General features: G+C 44.0%; 1 protein-coding gene across 1 annotated transcript; it reads right to left on the bottom strand.

Moving 5' to 3' along the window:
* Positions 1–8,064: 8,064 nt before the first annotated feature.
* pcdh18a (protocadherin 18a) lies at positions 8,065–14,809 on the bottom strand (the record flags this gene model as incomplete). Its single annotated transcript, XM_079219718.1, has 4 exons — positions 8,065–8,894; positions 10,783–10,955; positions 11,620–11,708; positions 12,320–14,809. The coding sequence occupies 4 exons, from the start codon at positions 14,807–14,809 to the stop codon at positions 8,068–8,070; spliced, it is 3,579 nt and encodes a 1,192-aa protein (XP_079075844.1). The 3' UTR covers positions 8,065–8,067.
* Between the last annotated feature and the right edge of the window lie 922 nt (positions 14,810–15,731).

Below are 15,731 nucleotides of genomic sequence, written 5' to 3'. Positions count from 1 at the left end.
ATAATATTGCTCAAGCTGCAATAAAAATTTCAGCTTCCAATTCAGAAAAGCAGATGCAAGTCCCTTTATGTCTCGCTGTGAAAACACATTTAGTCAGTTAATTTCTATAGAAAGTCAAAGTGAAACCAGGATTTCCGTTTTGCGTTCCTTGTTTTGAAAACCTCATTCTGCACATTAACATTATTAATGTAAGTTACTACTACTAAAAAATATCATACAATATGGCAAGGAAACCAAAAGCTTTTGCAACTGTGCTGTTAGTTGATGTTCAGATGATAACTTCTGAACCTATAGACGGTGTAGCAGTTCCCTTCTAACACATATCGATGAGGCTGATGACCGCTGATAATGCCCATTCGAAGTGGTGCATATATGCTTTTAGCTTCCTTTCACAGACACTATTTCTCACAATTCCAGGATTATCCAAAGGAAAAATGTCACCGACTTGACAGATTTAGGGTGGTCTGTGGCTATATGTAACACTAGTAGGACAGCAGAGATTACAGATAAAAAGTTGACCTTCCAACAGACTGAAGAAAGCAACAATTAGTATTGCACTTGCTGGTAAATGTTCATGGGAGCTGTGTTTTTTTATTTTAAATGCTACCAAATTAATCACCAAGGATTACAATTCTAACAGCGGGAGCTGTAAAAGATATTGATTGATCTTGAAATATGGATAGTAAACCCCAGGAACGTGTCACTTTTTCAAATGAAAGAACCGCTCGATGAAAGATTATATTGACTTACTGGAGTTAAGCAGCTGGCGTAAGGACTTCAGCTCTCTGCCGGCCTGATGACGTGAGCATCTCTTTGCTCTTTCCCCTCCTCTCTGTCTCTCTTATGCTTTTTTTGTTTTGAGGAACAACCTGAACCTGCATCAAATCCCATCCTCGCCCTCATTATCTTGGTAATATTTTCCTTAATTTGTATTTGTGTCATAACTTACATTTGGCCCTGTATAAAGTCACAACCCTCACAAAAAAATTGCCCTTCAATTCCAACTGACACATGCATGCATACACTAGTGTGACTGTCTATACGCATGTAGTAATTAAGCCATCTGGATATCAGACTAGCTAGCTTAGCCTCGGGGTGGAATGACAGCAGTGTTGTGGTGTGTGTGTGTGTGTGTGTGTGTGTGTGTGGGTGTGTGTGTGTGTGTGTGTGTGTCCATATGACATTTCTGTATATGTGTCTCTATAACGTGGCATAAGGCCAAGCTACTGGCTGCAGCAGTGAGATTCTGTCTTTACTCTCTATCACTCTGCACTAATCCAATTGTCCAAAGAGATAGAGATAGAGAGAGAGAGAGAGAGAGAGAGAGAGAGAGAGAGAGAGAGAGAGAGAGAGAGGGAGGGGGGGTTCTACAACTGGCTGCTCTCCAATTCTAAATGGGAAGTTGGATGGGGGTATCTATTAGAGGATGAGAGTATACAATAAACACACACACACACAACCCCCACCCCCACACACACATGCAAACGCACACACATGGAAAGACATGCACTAACATGCCCACAAGCTTTACACAGGCACATACACAAGCACTCATTCACACACATCCATGTATTAGAGACACAACATAGAGCCCAAGTGCATGCACGGTCACAAAAAGAATTAACATCTCACCAGTCGTGGCAGCATGAAATCAAAGGGGACAAAAACCTGTGGATGCATGAATCCAGATGCAATTAGAATGACAACATGACTCAGCCATAGCACTTTTTGCTCTCTCTCTCTCAGTACAGTTCTTCAGCAGCCCTTGTTGGTGGCGTGGCAGTTATCTTGAGGTCTTAGAGTTCTTGGAAAAGCATTTCTCCTTTTGCTGGAATCCAGGTCCCACAGTGCCATCTGCTGGACAAATCCTTTTCTAATGGCTTCATAACAGTCACTCAAAATGGATCACACAATTCATTCAATGTTTAGTTGTGCATGCATTGTGAAATGGGGTGAATAAATATGTTGTGTGTAGTTTTCATATATTTCATCTTATAGGTAATAGAACATTTTGCCAGTAGCTTGCGTACTGTACCTGTGAACATACGTTGAATACAGAGTGCTAACACTTTTTCAGTTTTGATCCACACTTTTGCATTTCCTATTATGATAAGTCAAAATGTCTGCTTTGGAAAAAGTCTGTGTGTCTGATTCATTTTGGAACGATAAAGGAACAAGATGCTTTTACAATTAAACATTTACACATTGTAAATTGTCAGTAATGTACAGTCTGATTCCACAATTTCTTTTAGAAATGTGCAACTTAAAAGGAGTGTTGCCAACAACATCACCTTACTTTGAATAGGCAAACCAGCTATTTATAAATAAGTCACAACTCTGTGTAATGCATGTGTTATTGAAAACATATACACATATTGACTAATTTATAAATGACATCAAATAAATGCATTAATGCAGAATTAACAGGTTATCAAATTCCTTTCATGTCCTCTTCATCATTTAAACAAACAGAATATACTCCAGCCTTTCTTATTAGATTCAATGTTATAGGCTGCAATTATCAGAACAACACAAACATGCAGGCTCCCCCATGTGGCTATCTGCATGTGTACTCCAGATATAAATCTAGAATGAGACACTAGGGAAGACATTTTGAAAATCAATTTGGCTACCCTGAATAAATGATCCTGTGACCCACCGGGGGGGTCCCAACCCAGTCTTTGGCAATGATCGTTCTAAACCATCATCGCCTTCATCATTTTCAGCCAGATGCTTAGCCCTGTGATGTCCACTTGTCCTTTCTCCTCCAATTCTCAATTGAAAAGATGGTGTCAAGGTCAAGCTCTCTCTCAGGATCCACTTGGCTCCACTTGCCTTTAAGCTTCATATAAATCTCCCTTCATAAGAATTGACCCCTGCAACATATGACTGAAATTAAGAAATAAGAAGGACACCAAATAATAACAGAACCAGCTGACTGAAAATGCTTGATGTAAAATTCCTTAAGCAATAAGGTATGAGCCATATAAGGCATTCCATCATGGCGGTTTTATCACAGTGACTTGTTGTGGTGTACACAACACCTGAGCTCTGTTTATATTACAGGCTGGCCAATATCCTGTTTCCCTGACACAAGTGTGCATTGAGGGTCAGCCTGGTGTGTTTGGCTTCATATGAGAGCTGACTTCATGTCAGCAAAACCCAATAACCCAACATAACATACGCCTTTGCCTCCTCAAGTCCCTGTCAAAATAACAATCAACACATTTTGGATACCTTTGGATAAGTAGGGATGGGTATCGTTTGGGTTTTTTCCGATACCGGTGCTAAACCGATACTTTTAAAACGATACCGGTGCCTAAACGGTGCCTGAACCGATACTTTTTTATTGCCAAGGCAATTTTTTTTTTTTTAAATTGAACAATATTATGAACTGTTTCAAGTATGCTATAGATATAAATACATAAGTACATACAAAACACTTGACTTCAAACTGCAGCTTCAAACCTTTTAACTTCAAACTATAAACAATATATATTTAAAAAAAGAACAGACACAAGCATCAGGTGGCCTGATGGGACCGTGTGCAACAGAACTCAGACACTGTTGGATCCTAAAACTGCTGCTTTACTGGACTACACGTCATCATTAATATCAACTGGAGAGATTTGTTCCAGCAAGCTGAGGACGGACGTTCAAAAGCTCGTGCTCGTGTCTCCAGCGATCTCTGTGTGCGCGTGCGCTGTGCGTGTGTGTGTGTGTGTGTGTGTGTGTGTGTGTGTGTGTGTGTGTGCGTGTGTGTGTGTGTGTGTGTGTGTGTGTGTGTGTGTGCGCTGGAAGCCCCGCCCCCTCGAGCCCCGCTCTGCAAGCAGGCAGACAGAGAGCAGAGCAGCGAGTGTGCTCTGATCCGCGCTATTTTAAGAATCGTTTTTAGCGTGCGGGCACCGCGCTACCTTTTTAGTATCTATATACCGTGCAACTTTACATAGTAGTGTAAAAAAAAAAGTATTTAAATCGGCTAAGGCACCGGAAGGAAGCACCGAAATCTGCGTTGCTTTTCGGTCCGGTAGGTACCGGACGTGTTGGAACCGGTGCCATATTGGCAATCGGTACCCAACCCTACCTATAAGGAGGGAGTTTGGAGACTGTTAAGATTTTCAGGGTTCATCTAAAACCAACCAAACCTAGCATAGGTGTGACTTGTGTCACAGTGATGTTAATACAAAATCAATGAGCAATTACATTACATTTAATTTAGCTGACGCTTTTAACCAAAGTGACTTACATGTTTGCTCTATACAGCATAGACATAGCAAGCGGGGGCAATTAGGGGTTAAGTGTCTTGCTCAAGGACACATCGACGTGGACTAGCGGAGCCGGGGATCGAACCACCGATCCTCTGATTGAGGGCCGGGCATGCTAGCCAGTCTCCCCAATTAGGGAGGAATCAGAGAGTGACATGATGAGTGGAGTTAAGGTGGAAAGTAGCATTATAAATTATAATGTATATGGGGATATGGGGTTGTGAATGCTGTTGTGTGTGTGTGTGTGTGTGTGTGTGTGTGTGTGTGTGTGTGTGTGTGTGTGTGTGTGTGTGTGTGTGTGCGTGCGTGCGTGCATGTTTGTGTGTGTGTGTGTGTGAAGGAGAATATTTATGGGTGTGTGTCCATGTGTGTCTCAAGTAGACAGATGGACAGACAGCCAGAAGATGAGACTGAGATATGGAGGTATGAAGGAGGAGAGAAGATGGAGGAGAGCAGGTTTCAGAATGAAAATGATTGAAAGGCAAGCGTGGTCAACAAACAATTTAATGGCGGATTTTTAAAGTCAATAATAAGCTGGAGTTCATATTTTAACATCATATCAGTGCCACTGTTATATTTGTGTAAAATGAATTACCTGAGTAGTAATAAATGGGCAGTAGCAGATCTTTTACTCTTTTTTTCTATTACACACATCATTACCCTATGCCAAAGACATTTCTTGTTGCTAAAGATCTTCTGTCATGCATTGCAAATCTAATTTTGAAATGACACATACACTTGATGAAATACTGTGCATCCCATTTTTGCTGCTTTGTGAAATTTTAAATGTCTCGTGTTACCCAGGTCGATATAGCTAAACAATGGTTTAATGTGTGGAGAAATAAGTTTATTTGCTTTCTTGTCGAACTTTAGGTTAGTATAATACCTCTCTGATGCCTGAGGCTACATCCTAATGGACTGGGAAGACTGGAAACAGAAGAGTAGTGTCGCCACTTACAAAACTTTAAAAAAAGGAATGTTGAAGAACCAGGTTCATAAGCAGGAGCACTGCAATACAAGTGGAATATAATGTATGAACAAACTTTCACTGAAACAAAGGCAAAAAGGAAACCCATGAATTTCAAGAAAACTAAACAGAAGAAAAAGAAGACCAAACCAAAGAAAGCTGGAGCTTCACAGCAAGCTACCAACTCCTCTTTCCCCTTATTCTAGTGAATGGCATTTCATTTTCTCAGCCGCACATAACTGGAAGCTACCACCTGCACTGTAATTATAGGGTGAGCGCGACTGAGCATACATCCAAATCACATAAGAATAATGAACATAACATTAATTCAAGACCTGTATGTTACTGCTGACATCTTAATCTATCTATGGGCACCCAACCATACCAATGAGCACACATACTATGGTAGAATGCAGGACTGTCCCTGCTAAGAGGAAACTAACGAGACAAACCTGTTTGCACTTTCCTTGATTGAGCTACTAAGCAGCTGATCTATCACATCCCAGGCAGAACCACAGCAAGCAATCCCCTGAACCCATAATACAAACTAACTATACATGCTTCCATGTCATTTATACACCATCATTGATAATGTGTCAAATAAACTGAAATATAGGACTTAAATTAATAACAAAGCAGAAAAAGAAACTGTTTTTTTTGGGAGACACAGACTAGTGAAAAGGGGAAAGTCAACCTTTTCACAAGGGTCCGCCACGTGGTGCAATGGGGCCCAAAAAAACATTTTTCAACATTACACTTACATTACAAGAGATGTCAATCCTGGGACTTCCCAGAGCAAACACTTCAATAGCTCTCATTTAAATCTCTAGGTCCTGAATGTTAAATGCATTCCTGTTCAAGTGAATGAAACGGGGTTAAAGGAAATGTGAGTGCGCTTTTCTTCATGTGGAAAGGAGTGCGGAATATTCAACTACATTAAATTTTAAAGTATCTTTTTTTGCTTTATGCACCACTGAGCAAGTTTTTAAGGAATGAACAGGGCCCGCCTCCAAAGCTGTATCCAGTCCTCTTACTACATCCATGCTTAGCATGCCTTAGTTTCCTTCCTTCACTCAAACACAGCCAGTGCTGGTTGTTTATTGAGGCTTGGCCTTTTTAATGATGAAGACAAACGAGCTCATTATTAAGTGTTTGCATGTGCGTGTGAGATTAAGTGCGTGTGTGTGTGATGTATCATGCATCTACCGCTCGACAATATGTTCTCATGTGTGTCTGTAAATGCTGAGTTGTGTTGCGGGTGTGTAGAATGTTTTTGTTGGCTTAGCGACTGTGTGTGTGTATATATATATGCAAATACTAACCTTTACCTTGTGAAAGCTCTGTCTCATGAGGTTAATTGCTTCATTTAGCCTTAGTTTTTGAAATTTCCCCACTTTTAAACGCAACTCAATATTCTATTTTCTCCTGACTGTGGGAGGGTAACTGTGTGTGCTCATGAGTGTATTATCGGCAAGTTAAGCCTTCATGATCATCAGCAGAGTACGTGAGAAGGGGAGTTGCTGTACTACCCACTTTCTGCCTAATTGTACCACCTGCACGTATGGCTGCGGTGCACTGTCATGCTTTTGATTCCTTCTCATGTGCAGCTATTATCAGATGCTCTTCATTTGCTAATTATATTTATAATAAGTGTGATGCTGTCATGGGTGAGAGAGACATCTAAACAGACAATTCTTACTCTGAAATTAAATTAACGCCTAAATGCATTTTTATCTAGAGAGCTCGTTTGGGAATAAATTCACAGTTAATGGCGTGTTTATTAGCAGAGTCATGCATGTGAATTATGGTATAATGAGGCTCGGGAAGGGTTTGCCTAGAAAGCACACAGCAGATGTCGGCTGTGCATACAGAGGGTGCTGCAGTTCTGATGCTGGACATAGGGGGGTGCTAAGACACAGGGGGGCAAAAGGACTCAACTTATGGGAAATGAAAAAGGGCAGTCATGGCATTACTGAAAGAAGTGTGAAATACCAAGGACGCTTCTCAAACGCTGTTATGAATCCCTCCACTTTATTTATCATCCAATGGTCACAATGTTACCATACAAAACGTCCAACATGGAACTGCATTGGAATGTGATTATTTTCAATACGCACACACACACACATTCAATACCAAAATTAAATACAGTTGTTTTATCAAATAAACAGGGTAGAGGAAAAGAGACACATTAAGTGATATTAAGACATGCAGTGACAAATATAAAAAATAGACATTTCTTTTCTTTTTCTGTACAAACATACATGGACACATATAAATATATAGAAGTAAAAAAGAGTGTATTTTTAAAATGCAAAGATCAAATTGTACAGTTACATTCCATAATAACAAAACAGGAGACATAGCACGATATTCAAGTGAGTTTGCCTTTTTCCACAGAAACTGTACAACATTGTACACTGTAAAAGCAGAAATTAGATCACACAACTGTTGGTTCCTCCCAGTGGAGTCTGTTCACGCTGCAGTAAACATTACAAATGAAGAAAGGGTACAGCTTTTGTTGGTGGATCTCCTTTGAAATCACTCATTCAGGCAACTTTCGGAGAGACTGTAATAACAACTGAGCAATCTGTTCTTTGAGCGCTCGGTTTGATGCCTTTAAGTCACCTCAATCACAACGTCAGTGCAGTGTTTTACTTTTCTCTGCAAGTCTCTCAGCACTAAGCTGGTACGAGGATATTTGGTAAAATAAACAAGACAAGCATTATAGTGAACAAGGAAACAGTCATCATAGAGTTTATATATGTTGACACAAAGAACAAGCATTTCCCAGAATGAGGTGAAACGTGAAACCATGCTATGTCTTTTCCCTCTCTAGTTCTGTCTGACGTCCTGCAGCAGTTTGTTGATCTCATGGACCAGCTCGCTAGCGTCCATGCCGGCCTCATGTCGACTCTCACTGCGCTTGCTGCCCTGATGGAAGACGCCATCAAAGTCATCTTCCTCGTAATTCTCTGGGATTTCCTCCATGGCTGGCAGCCATTTGAGGTGTGGTGGCTGTCCGTTGGTTGAGGTGGAAGTGGAGTTGGAGTTGGAGGACGATGAGGAAGGAGAAGAGGAAACATGATTGGTTCCGGTTGATCCACTTCCAGGATTTAGATAGTGGGTATTGGCCGCCCATGCAGCCACACCTGGGGGGTAAGCAGGACCTTTCCCACCCGGCAACAATCCTCTCCGGTTGTCTTGAGGGACAGCATTGTTACTATGGTTACCTGCAATATTTCCTCCACGGCCACTTCCTCTCTCAGTGGTTGACGAGGAAGAGGGTGGGGTTGTTTCAGTGCACTCAGCATATGAGTCCATATTAGGGGGCAGGAGCCGCTGGAACACAGAGTTCATCTCAGTGAGGAGGGAGCCAGCCCCTCCTCCTGACACACAAGCATCACTTCCTCCTCCGGGGACATCTCCCTCGGCGCCCTCCTCTTCGTTCCCAGACTCCTTGCCAAAAGTGGAGAAGCTCTTGCGCCGCTCCGAGTCAACGGAGGATTGGTCATCGTCAACCTGAGGCTGCTGGGTGGACTCCTCCCCGGGGATGTACATGTTGTTGCGGTAGTCAGAGGAAGCCGGCGAGGACATGGGGGGCATCCAGCACTGGTCAGAGTGTCCCAGGACGCGACATTCATCCGTGCACAGTCTCATAGCTAAACCAAGACAAAAAGGACATGGAAAGAGTGAGGAGCTGATCCAACCGCAGAAAACTTTTGAATATTTGTTATAACGTACACGTACAGAACAATAAATAGAGAACGGAAATGGAATGACTGCAAAACAAAGCTACTCAGATCAATCAGATGTTGAAACCATTGGGTTTGTTAAACATATTTTTATTGATTTTGTCGAAATATCAATTCATATTTCTCCTTAGAGGACCAGATTGGTGGTATTTACAGCTTACAGCACAAATAACCGGGTAGTGCCAGGTATGGAAATAATCACAAGAACTAAATAAATGAATAATTGCAAGATCCCACATAAATTGCATTACAGGTGGATGTTAATGTAATATTTGGCTGCTCTGCCAAGCATGCCTGCCTCTCCCGACTACACAGCTGAGGTAGGGATTTGCTTGTTTAGTTCCTTTGTCATATCGAGGCATGAATAGCCACATTTGCCTATCTAAATAGAAAAATCTAAACAAATTAAATCTATTGAAGAGAACCAGGGATAATCCTCCTCTTCGGCCCATTATCTCCTTCCCACCCCCCTTTTTTCATATTACCATGAGATATAGAGGACGGGAAGGGGAGGGGTGTAACACCTCCAAATCTTTCTCAAATGGAGAAAAAACAGAGATAGAGAAAGACTGCCCTTGTCCACCACCCCTCCCTTTAACCATCTCAATAAAGATAGAGAATACATTAACAGAGGAACGAGAGATGCTGAGGATCTCTCAGGCATGTAGGAGAGAGAGAGTGAGCAAGGGATAGACTAAGTGAGGGAGAGAGAGACAGAGAATAACATAATTCTAAAAGCAATTACTATGAATTCTCCTCAGTTCAGACATGAAAGCGCACCACTGTCACTCACCATGGGGAAAAAAAGAGGAAGAAAAGAAAAAGAAGGAAGGACAAAAAAAACTGCACTGAGACGCATACCGATGAGTGACAGGCGACTCATCTCCGCTCCGGGGAGGATTTTACAGACACAACTCTAACTTAAGGGCAGATAGCACACACACACACACACACACACACACACACACACACACACACACACACACACACACACACACACACACACACACACGCAATAACACAAACAGCCAGACACACTGTAACCTCTCTCAGTGTGATAACGAGCGTGGAAATGAGGGCTCTGTGGAAGAATGGGGCTGAGTACAATGGGGATTGTATTGCCAACAGGGAGCATTGAGTGCCTGTACAGACAGGTGTAAAGACACATAATGGGCTTTGGCCTGGTGCTATCCATGGTGCTGAAATGTGTCAGACAGGAGGTACATTAGAGGGCTGGGTGTGGTCTGGGGGAAGATAGCGTGGGTTAATGCACTGCTAGTTCATTACGTCTCAATCTTCTAATTTATAAGAGTTCAGGATTAAGAAGCTTTTGATCAAGCTCTTGTTCAAAAGTTGGATATCGATAGATAGAACTATCATTATCGGAGGAACTGGGCTCTGATAGTGGACGATGGCTGCGCAGCCGCTACCACTCAAAAGGCATGGAGGCGCCAGGCGCATAATGAGGTCCACAGAAAATGTCTGTGTGCATGTGAGTAATTGAATTGGCTCTCCGCTTCATTCTGCTCCAAACTATCATTATATCTTGTCAACCTCTCGATCAACCCTTGACAAAATTCATGATGAAATATGACTTCACACATTTCTTTTGCAAGAAACGATACAGCTGAGGTGCGACTGTGCTCTGAAGTTGAGGTGATACTGAAGTGTGAGGGGCCGCTGCAGAAGGTGTTAGGTATATGATTCAGATGGATAGAGCCAATTTGGCAAGTTGTGGTAAGGAGGGTGTGAAACTGGGGTGGGGGGTTGTGCAGAGACAGGATGGGATGGTTACCTGGGTGGAGTCGATGGTGCATTTCGAGGTGGATCAGGTCAGAAAAACCCTCCCCCAGCAGCAGTCTGTCCACAGGGGATTCCCGACCCATGTCACAGTCACTGTCTCCTGCCTCGCTGTCCCCACGGCCACTGTCCTTCAGGCTGAACTTGTCCATGTCTTGTAACGCATACCTGAGGAGGGCAAAAATAAGAAAAAAGATTACAAATACATATGAGTACCACTTTGTCGGCGATACTGTATCTGAAAAACAATGTTGCAAGTTCACCTTTTGCATATAGAAAGCAGAATGCATTGTGTTTTACAGGCTGATCAAATCAATCTGTCTTCAGACGGGACTAATGACAAATAAATCCATCATATAAAACTTAAGGCTGTATCTGGAATGTCAAATCTCTACGCAAGCCTTGGCCAATAAATCCTCCCTGCAGGTAGGTCCCATCAATAAATCTATCACAACAGCCACTGGGGGCATCAATAAATCTATCATCCAGAGATCATAAGGGGATATATTATGATGAAAGTAATGATGGATGCACACTTTCCAACTTGAGCTCAATTATTTGAAGAAGTGTAGCAAGAGAATTGTTGTGACCTTCAGACAAATGAGTTGCATACTTTTGAACTGAATGATATTGGCATGACAAAAATTGGAATATGACAAAAAAATACATTTAAGCGCCATAAAACCATGAACTACATGTAACTGACCAACTGACAGGCAAAACTTCACAACAGGTTGTTGGAACATGTAATACATAATGAAAAACAAGTGGTTTGAAAAGTAAACAAAGGGTAATCTTTTAGGAGTGGGACTGAGGGATATGGGCAAATTACCTGTAGCTGCGGGAGTATTTGTTGCCACGGAAACTGGGTCTGGGCTGGTACTGGCCCTGATGGAGCATGGACAGAAGCTGTGAGACTTGCTACATCCAAAAATAACAAAACAAACAAAAACAAAACAAAAAGAAACAGAAAAGGGGGGATGAATAACAGATGGGAAATTAAGGAGGGGAAAAAAAGCAGACAAAAAGACAAAATAATGGATGAGTAAACACAAAATGGATGATGGAGAGGCTGCTGAACATGGATCAGACAAAATGGATGATTTTGGGTGGGGGGCTAGTTGAATATGGAGACAAATGAGGTTTGAATGGTTATGATGGAGGTAACAGGGTGCAAACAAGGTCAAGACAAAGACATCTAATCATCGACAGTTTTAATGATATACCGTGTGAACTACAGGGCAGCGTTGAAGTCACTGTCGCACATGATGAGTTCATTTGATGAGTTTGTTTGCTCAAATATAGAAGGATGTGTGAGGATGATATAGCTGGTGTGTTTGAGAGAGTGTGTGAATGAGAGAATCTGAGAGAGAAAATTGGAAAAGTGGCTGAGGGACCACAATTGAAATTTTGTGTTAATAATTTACTTCTGTGTGTGTGTGCGTGGGCGTGGTGTGTGTGTGTGTGCGTATGTGTGTGCGTGTGTGTGGTGTGTGCGTGTGGTGTGTGCGTGTGTGTGTGCTCGTGCTCACCTCCACTGGTGGAGTTGCATGCGCCAGTTCCAGTGCAAAGCTCTCTGGAATGTGATTGGACGAGATGGTCACCAAGCTGTTTAGAGATTGCCGGCTGTGGTGATTCTGCCGGCTCCCCATCTGGGCTCGGTCCATCGGGGGCGTGGACGAAGGCGAGTGGTGGTGAGCTCTGATTGGCAGGGTGCCGTTCACTGTCGGAACCAGGGTGATATCGCCTTTGTGGATTTGGCGCGAGGGCTTCTTGGGATGGTGCTGGTGGGTCGATTCCGCTACCCGGCAGTTGTAGGAGTGCCGTGTGTCCTTCTTCTCCCGGTTACAGCGAGCAGCAAACACCACCATGATGACCAAGAGCACGGTGCAGATGGCCCCCAGGGAGATGATAATAATCAGAGATGCATCAAGAGGAGATTCCCCCTGGTCCATCACCTGGACGTGGTTCTCCATGTTCTCATAGAGGGTGATTTTTATTGCCGCTTTCGCACTGAGGCTCTCCCTTCCATGATCTCTGACCATGACCGTCAACTCTGCATGCTCATGGGGGAAGTTCTCCAGGCTGGCATTGGCGTGGATTTCACACGTTCTTGGGTCAATCATGAAGAAGGCCTCTTCGTTGCCACTGACGATAGAGCAAATGAGCTCAGCGTTGACTCCTGTGTCGCGGTCAGTCGCCCTGACCGTGGTTACTAACTGTCCAGCCTCTGTGAACTTTGATGCGGGCACATCAGCAGTGAAGTTCCACAGCTGGGGGACCACGATGACTGGAGGGTTGTCATTCTCATCCAGAATATTCAGAATCACGGTGGCGTTGCTGAGCAGAAGTGGTTTCCCTGCGTCTTTGGCTTGCACAACAAAGGTGATGCGACTAACATCTTCGCGATCAAATGTGCGCAGTGCATATATGGCACCATTGGAGGGGTCAATGGTGACGTAGGTGGAGATGGAGCTCCCGTGAACAGAGTTCTCCAAGATGGAGTAGCTCACCTGTCCATTAGTGTCCAGATCAGGGTCAGTGGCCATGATGGAGGTCAGGTACGCTCCAGGAGCATTGTTCTCCGATTTGAAGATCTCATATTGCCCCTTCTCAAAACGTGGTGGGTTGTCATTTTCATCAGTCACATGCACAGTGAAATGTTTGACAGTAGAGAGACTAGGGGTTCCTTTGTCCTCGGCAACCACTGTCAGACTGAACTCTGACCTCTTCTCTCGGTCCAGAGACACATTGGTCAAAATCATGTAGTTGTTCTCGTAGGACTTCTGCAGTTTGAAATATCCTTGACCGTGAAGTTTACACTCTACCTCTCCATTCAACCCGGAGTCCAAGTCCTCCACCCTCACCAAAGCCACAAATGTGTCCAAGGGAGAAGCCTCAGAGATGTAAGCTGCATCCCCGTTCCCCTGAGCGGACATGAGATTGATGCTGATGTCTGGTTTATTGTCGTTCACATCGACTAGTTTGACCTGGATCTTGCAGTGAGCTGGCATGGAGTTGGGACCCATGTCCTGCGCTTGAACATCAATGTCGTACGAGTTAACGGCCTCATAGTCCACGCGCCTGATGAGGGTCAGCCGTCCGCTGTCGGGGTTAATCTTGAACGTCTCCATTATTTTGGGCGACACGTGACTGCTGAATGAGTAGATTATTTTGGCGTTCGTGCCATCATCTGCGTCAGTGGCGTTTAAGTCAATGAGCAAAGTGCCAACAGGTGCATTTTCCGGGAGATTAATGACATATGATGACTTGTCAAAAATTGGGCTGTTGTCATTTGAGTCAGCAACACTGATTTTGAGAAGGGTCGAACCGGTTCTCGAGGGAACGCCCCTATCAGAGGCTGTGTATTGAAGTTCATAACCGGAGCGCACCTCCCGGTCCAGCTCCCTGAGCACCACCAGCTCTGCATATTTAGCCCCGTCAGCCCTGGACTGGATGTCGATCTTGAAAAAGTTGTTGGGCTCTAAGGCGTAGGTGTAGAGCGAGTTCTCCCCGACATCGGGGTCCGTGGCGCTGTCCAGGGGAATGCGCGCTCCCACGGCCGCGCTCTCGGAGATGTCTATGGGGATCACGGCGCGGGCGAACTGGGGCGCGTTGTCGTTGATGTCCAACACCTCCACCTCGACATGAAACAACTGCAGGTGCTCTGTGGGGAGCGTCAGCACGTCGAATTGAATAGAACAGTTGAGATTCTTTTCGCAGAGTTTCTCGCGGTCAATCTTGGTCCTAATGGTGATTTCTCCGTCCTGCTCGCGCACCGCGAGGGATGACGTGCTCCCCCTTGCCATAGCTCTGAAGCGGAGCGACACTGAGCTCGGAAGTTTAGCAAGAACATCCGCAACATCGTCCCTCAAACGGGCAATGACCGTGCCAATCTTCTGCTCCTCGTGAACCTGATATTTTAGTGTCTTGCCGGTGACGTGTTGTGTTGCCAGCGTCAAAACAGCCAAAAATGTCCACATTTTTGCCAGAAATAGTCCATTCATTTTTCCTGGTTCCATTTTTGTTGCAGTCACAAACAGATCACAAATAATAACTCCAAAATGCAGCACAGGTCAATCCCAGTTTCAATTGACTAAATGCGGTGCTCCCTCAATCAGGAGCTGCATGTCTCTCGCCGCGGAGCGAAGGAGGGGAAAATCAAATGTTAAACGAAGCTGGCTCAAGTTGTTCTAATTTCCATAAAAAAGAAACATCCAATTTCTATCTGTTCTTCCTTGTCATACAGATCTGTTGCGCGCATCCAGTGTGCGGGAGAAGCAACTGAGCCACGGAAAATCTGTGCGTCTTTCCTCCCTCTCTTCCTTGCGTCTGGTTTGTGCGCCGTGCGCTCTGCTCAGCTCCCTCTCTCCGTTTGAGGTGCCTCTGCACACAGACTAACCCAAAATAACCCGCCTCAAACCAACTAGTTGTACAACAGCTACGGCCCCCTTTCACATCCCACGAAAGACAAACGCTTCTTGAATCAAAAGCTGGCTGGTGGCCACTCAAACTCCAGAGGAGAGGAGAAGGAGGCGCAAGAGAGGGGGAGGAAAAAAGAGAAAGTGTGTGTGAGTGTGAGAGAGAGAGAGAGAGAGAGAGGGGGGGGTTAACCGCCCTTAGGGGTTCATTCTCCCCACTTTTGATAGTAACGACCATGCGCCTACAATGAACAGGGGAGAAAATAAACTCTAGAAAAAAACATTCATTCAAAAAGATTAACCTGCCGTTTTTCACTGCTATAAAACCACAGGAAGGTTTACGAGTGTCTCGCTTCGGGTCTGTTCACCCCAGACAGCTTGGAGACACACACAGTCTACATTCTCATTCGACACGACTGATATAGTCGCCTCAATCACCAGCATTGTCAGCCACTACCTTTCAAGCCTTGAAAGGCACACTTTTGATATGTAACATATAACCCAGACCTGTCTTAACCAGCTG

The sequence above is a fragment of the Taurulus bubalis genome, assembly GCF_910589615.1.
Source record: "Taurulus bubalis genome assembly, chromosome: 6".
NCBI lineage: Eukaryota > Metazoa > Chordata > Actinopteri > Perciformes > Cottidae > Taurulus > Taurulus bubalis.
This window is presented reverse-complemented; position numbering and strand designations above follow the sequence as displayed.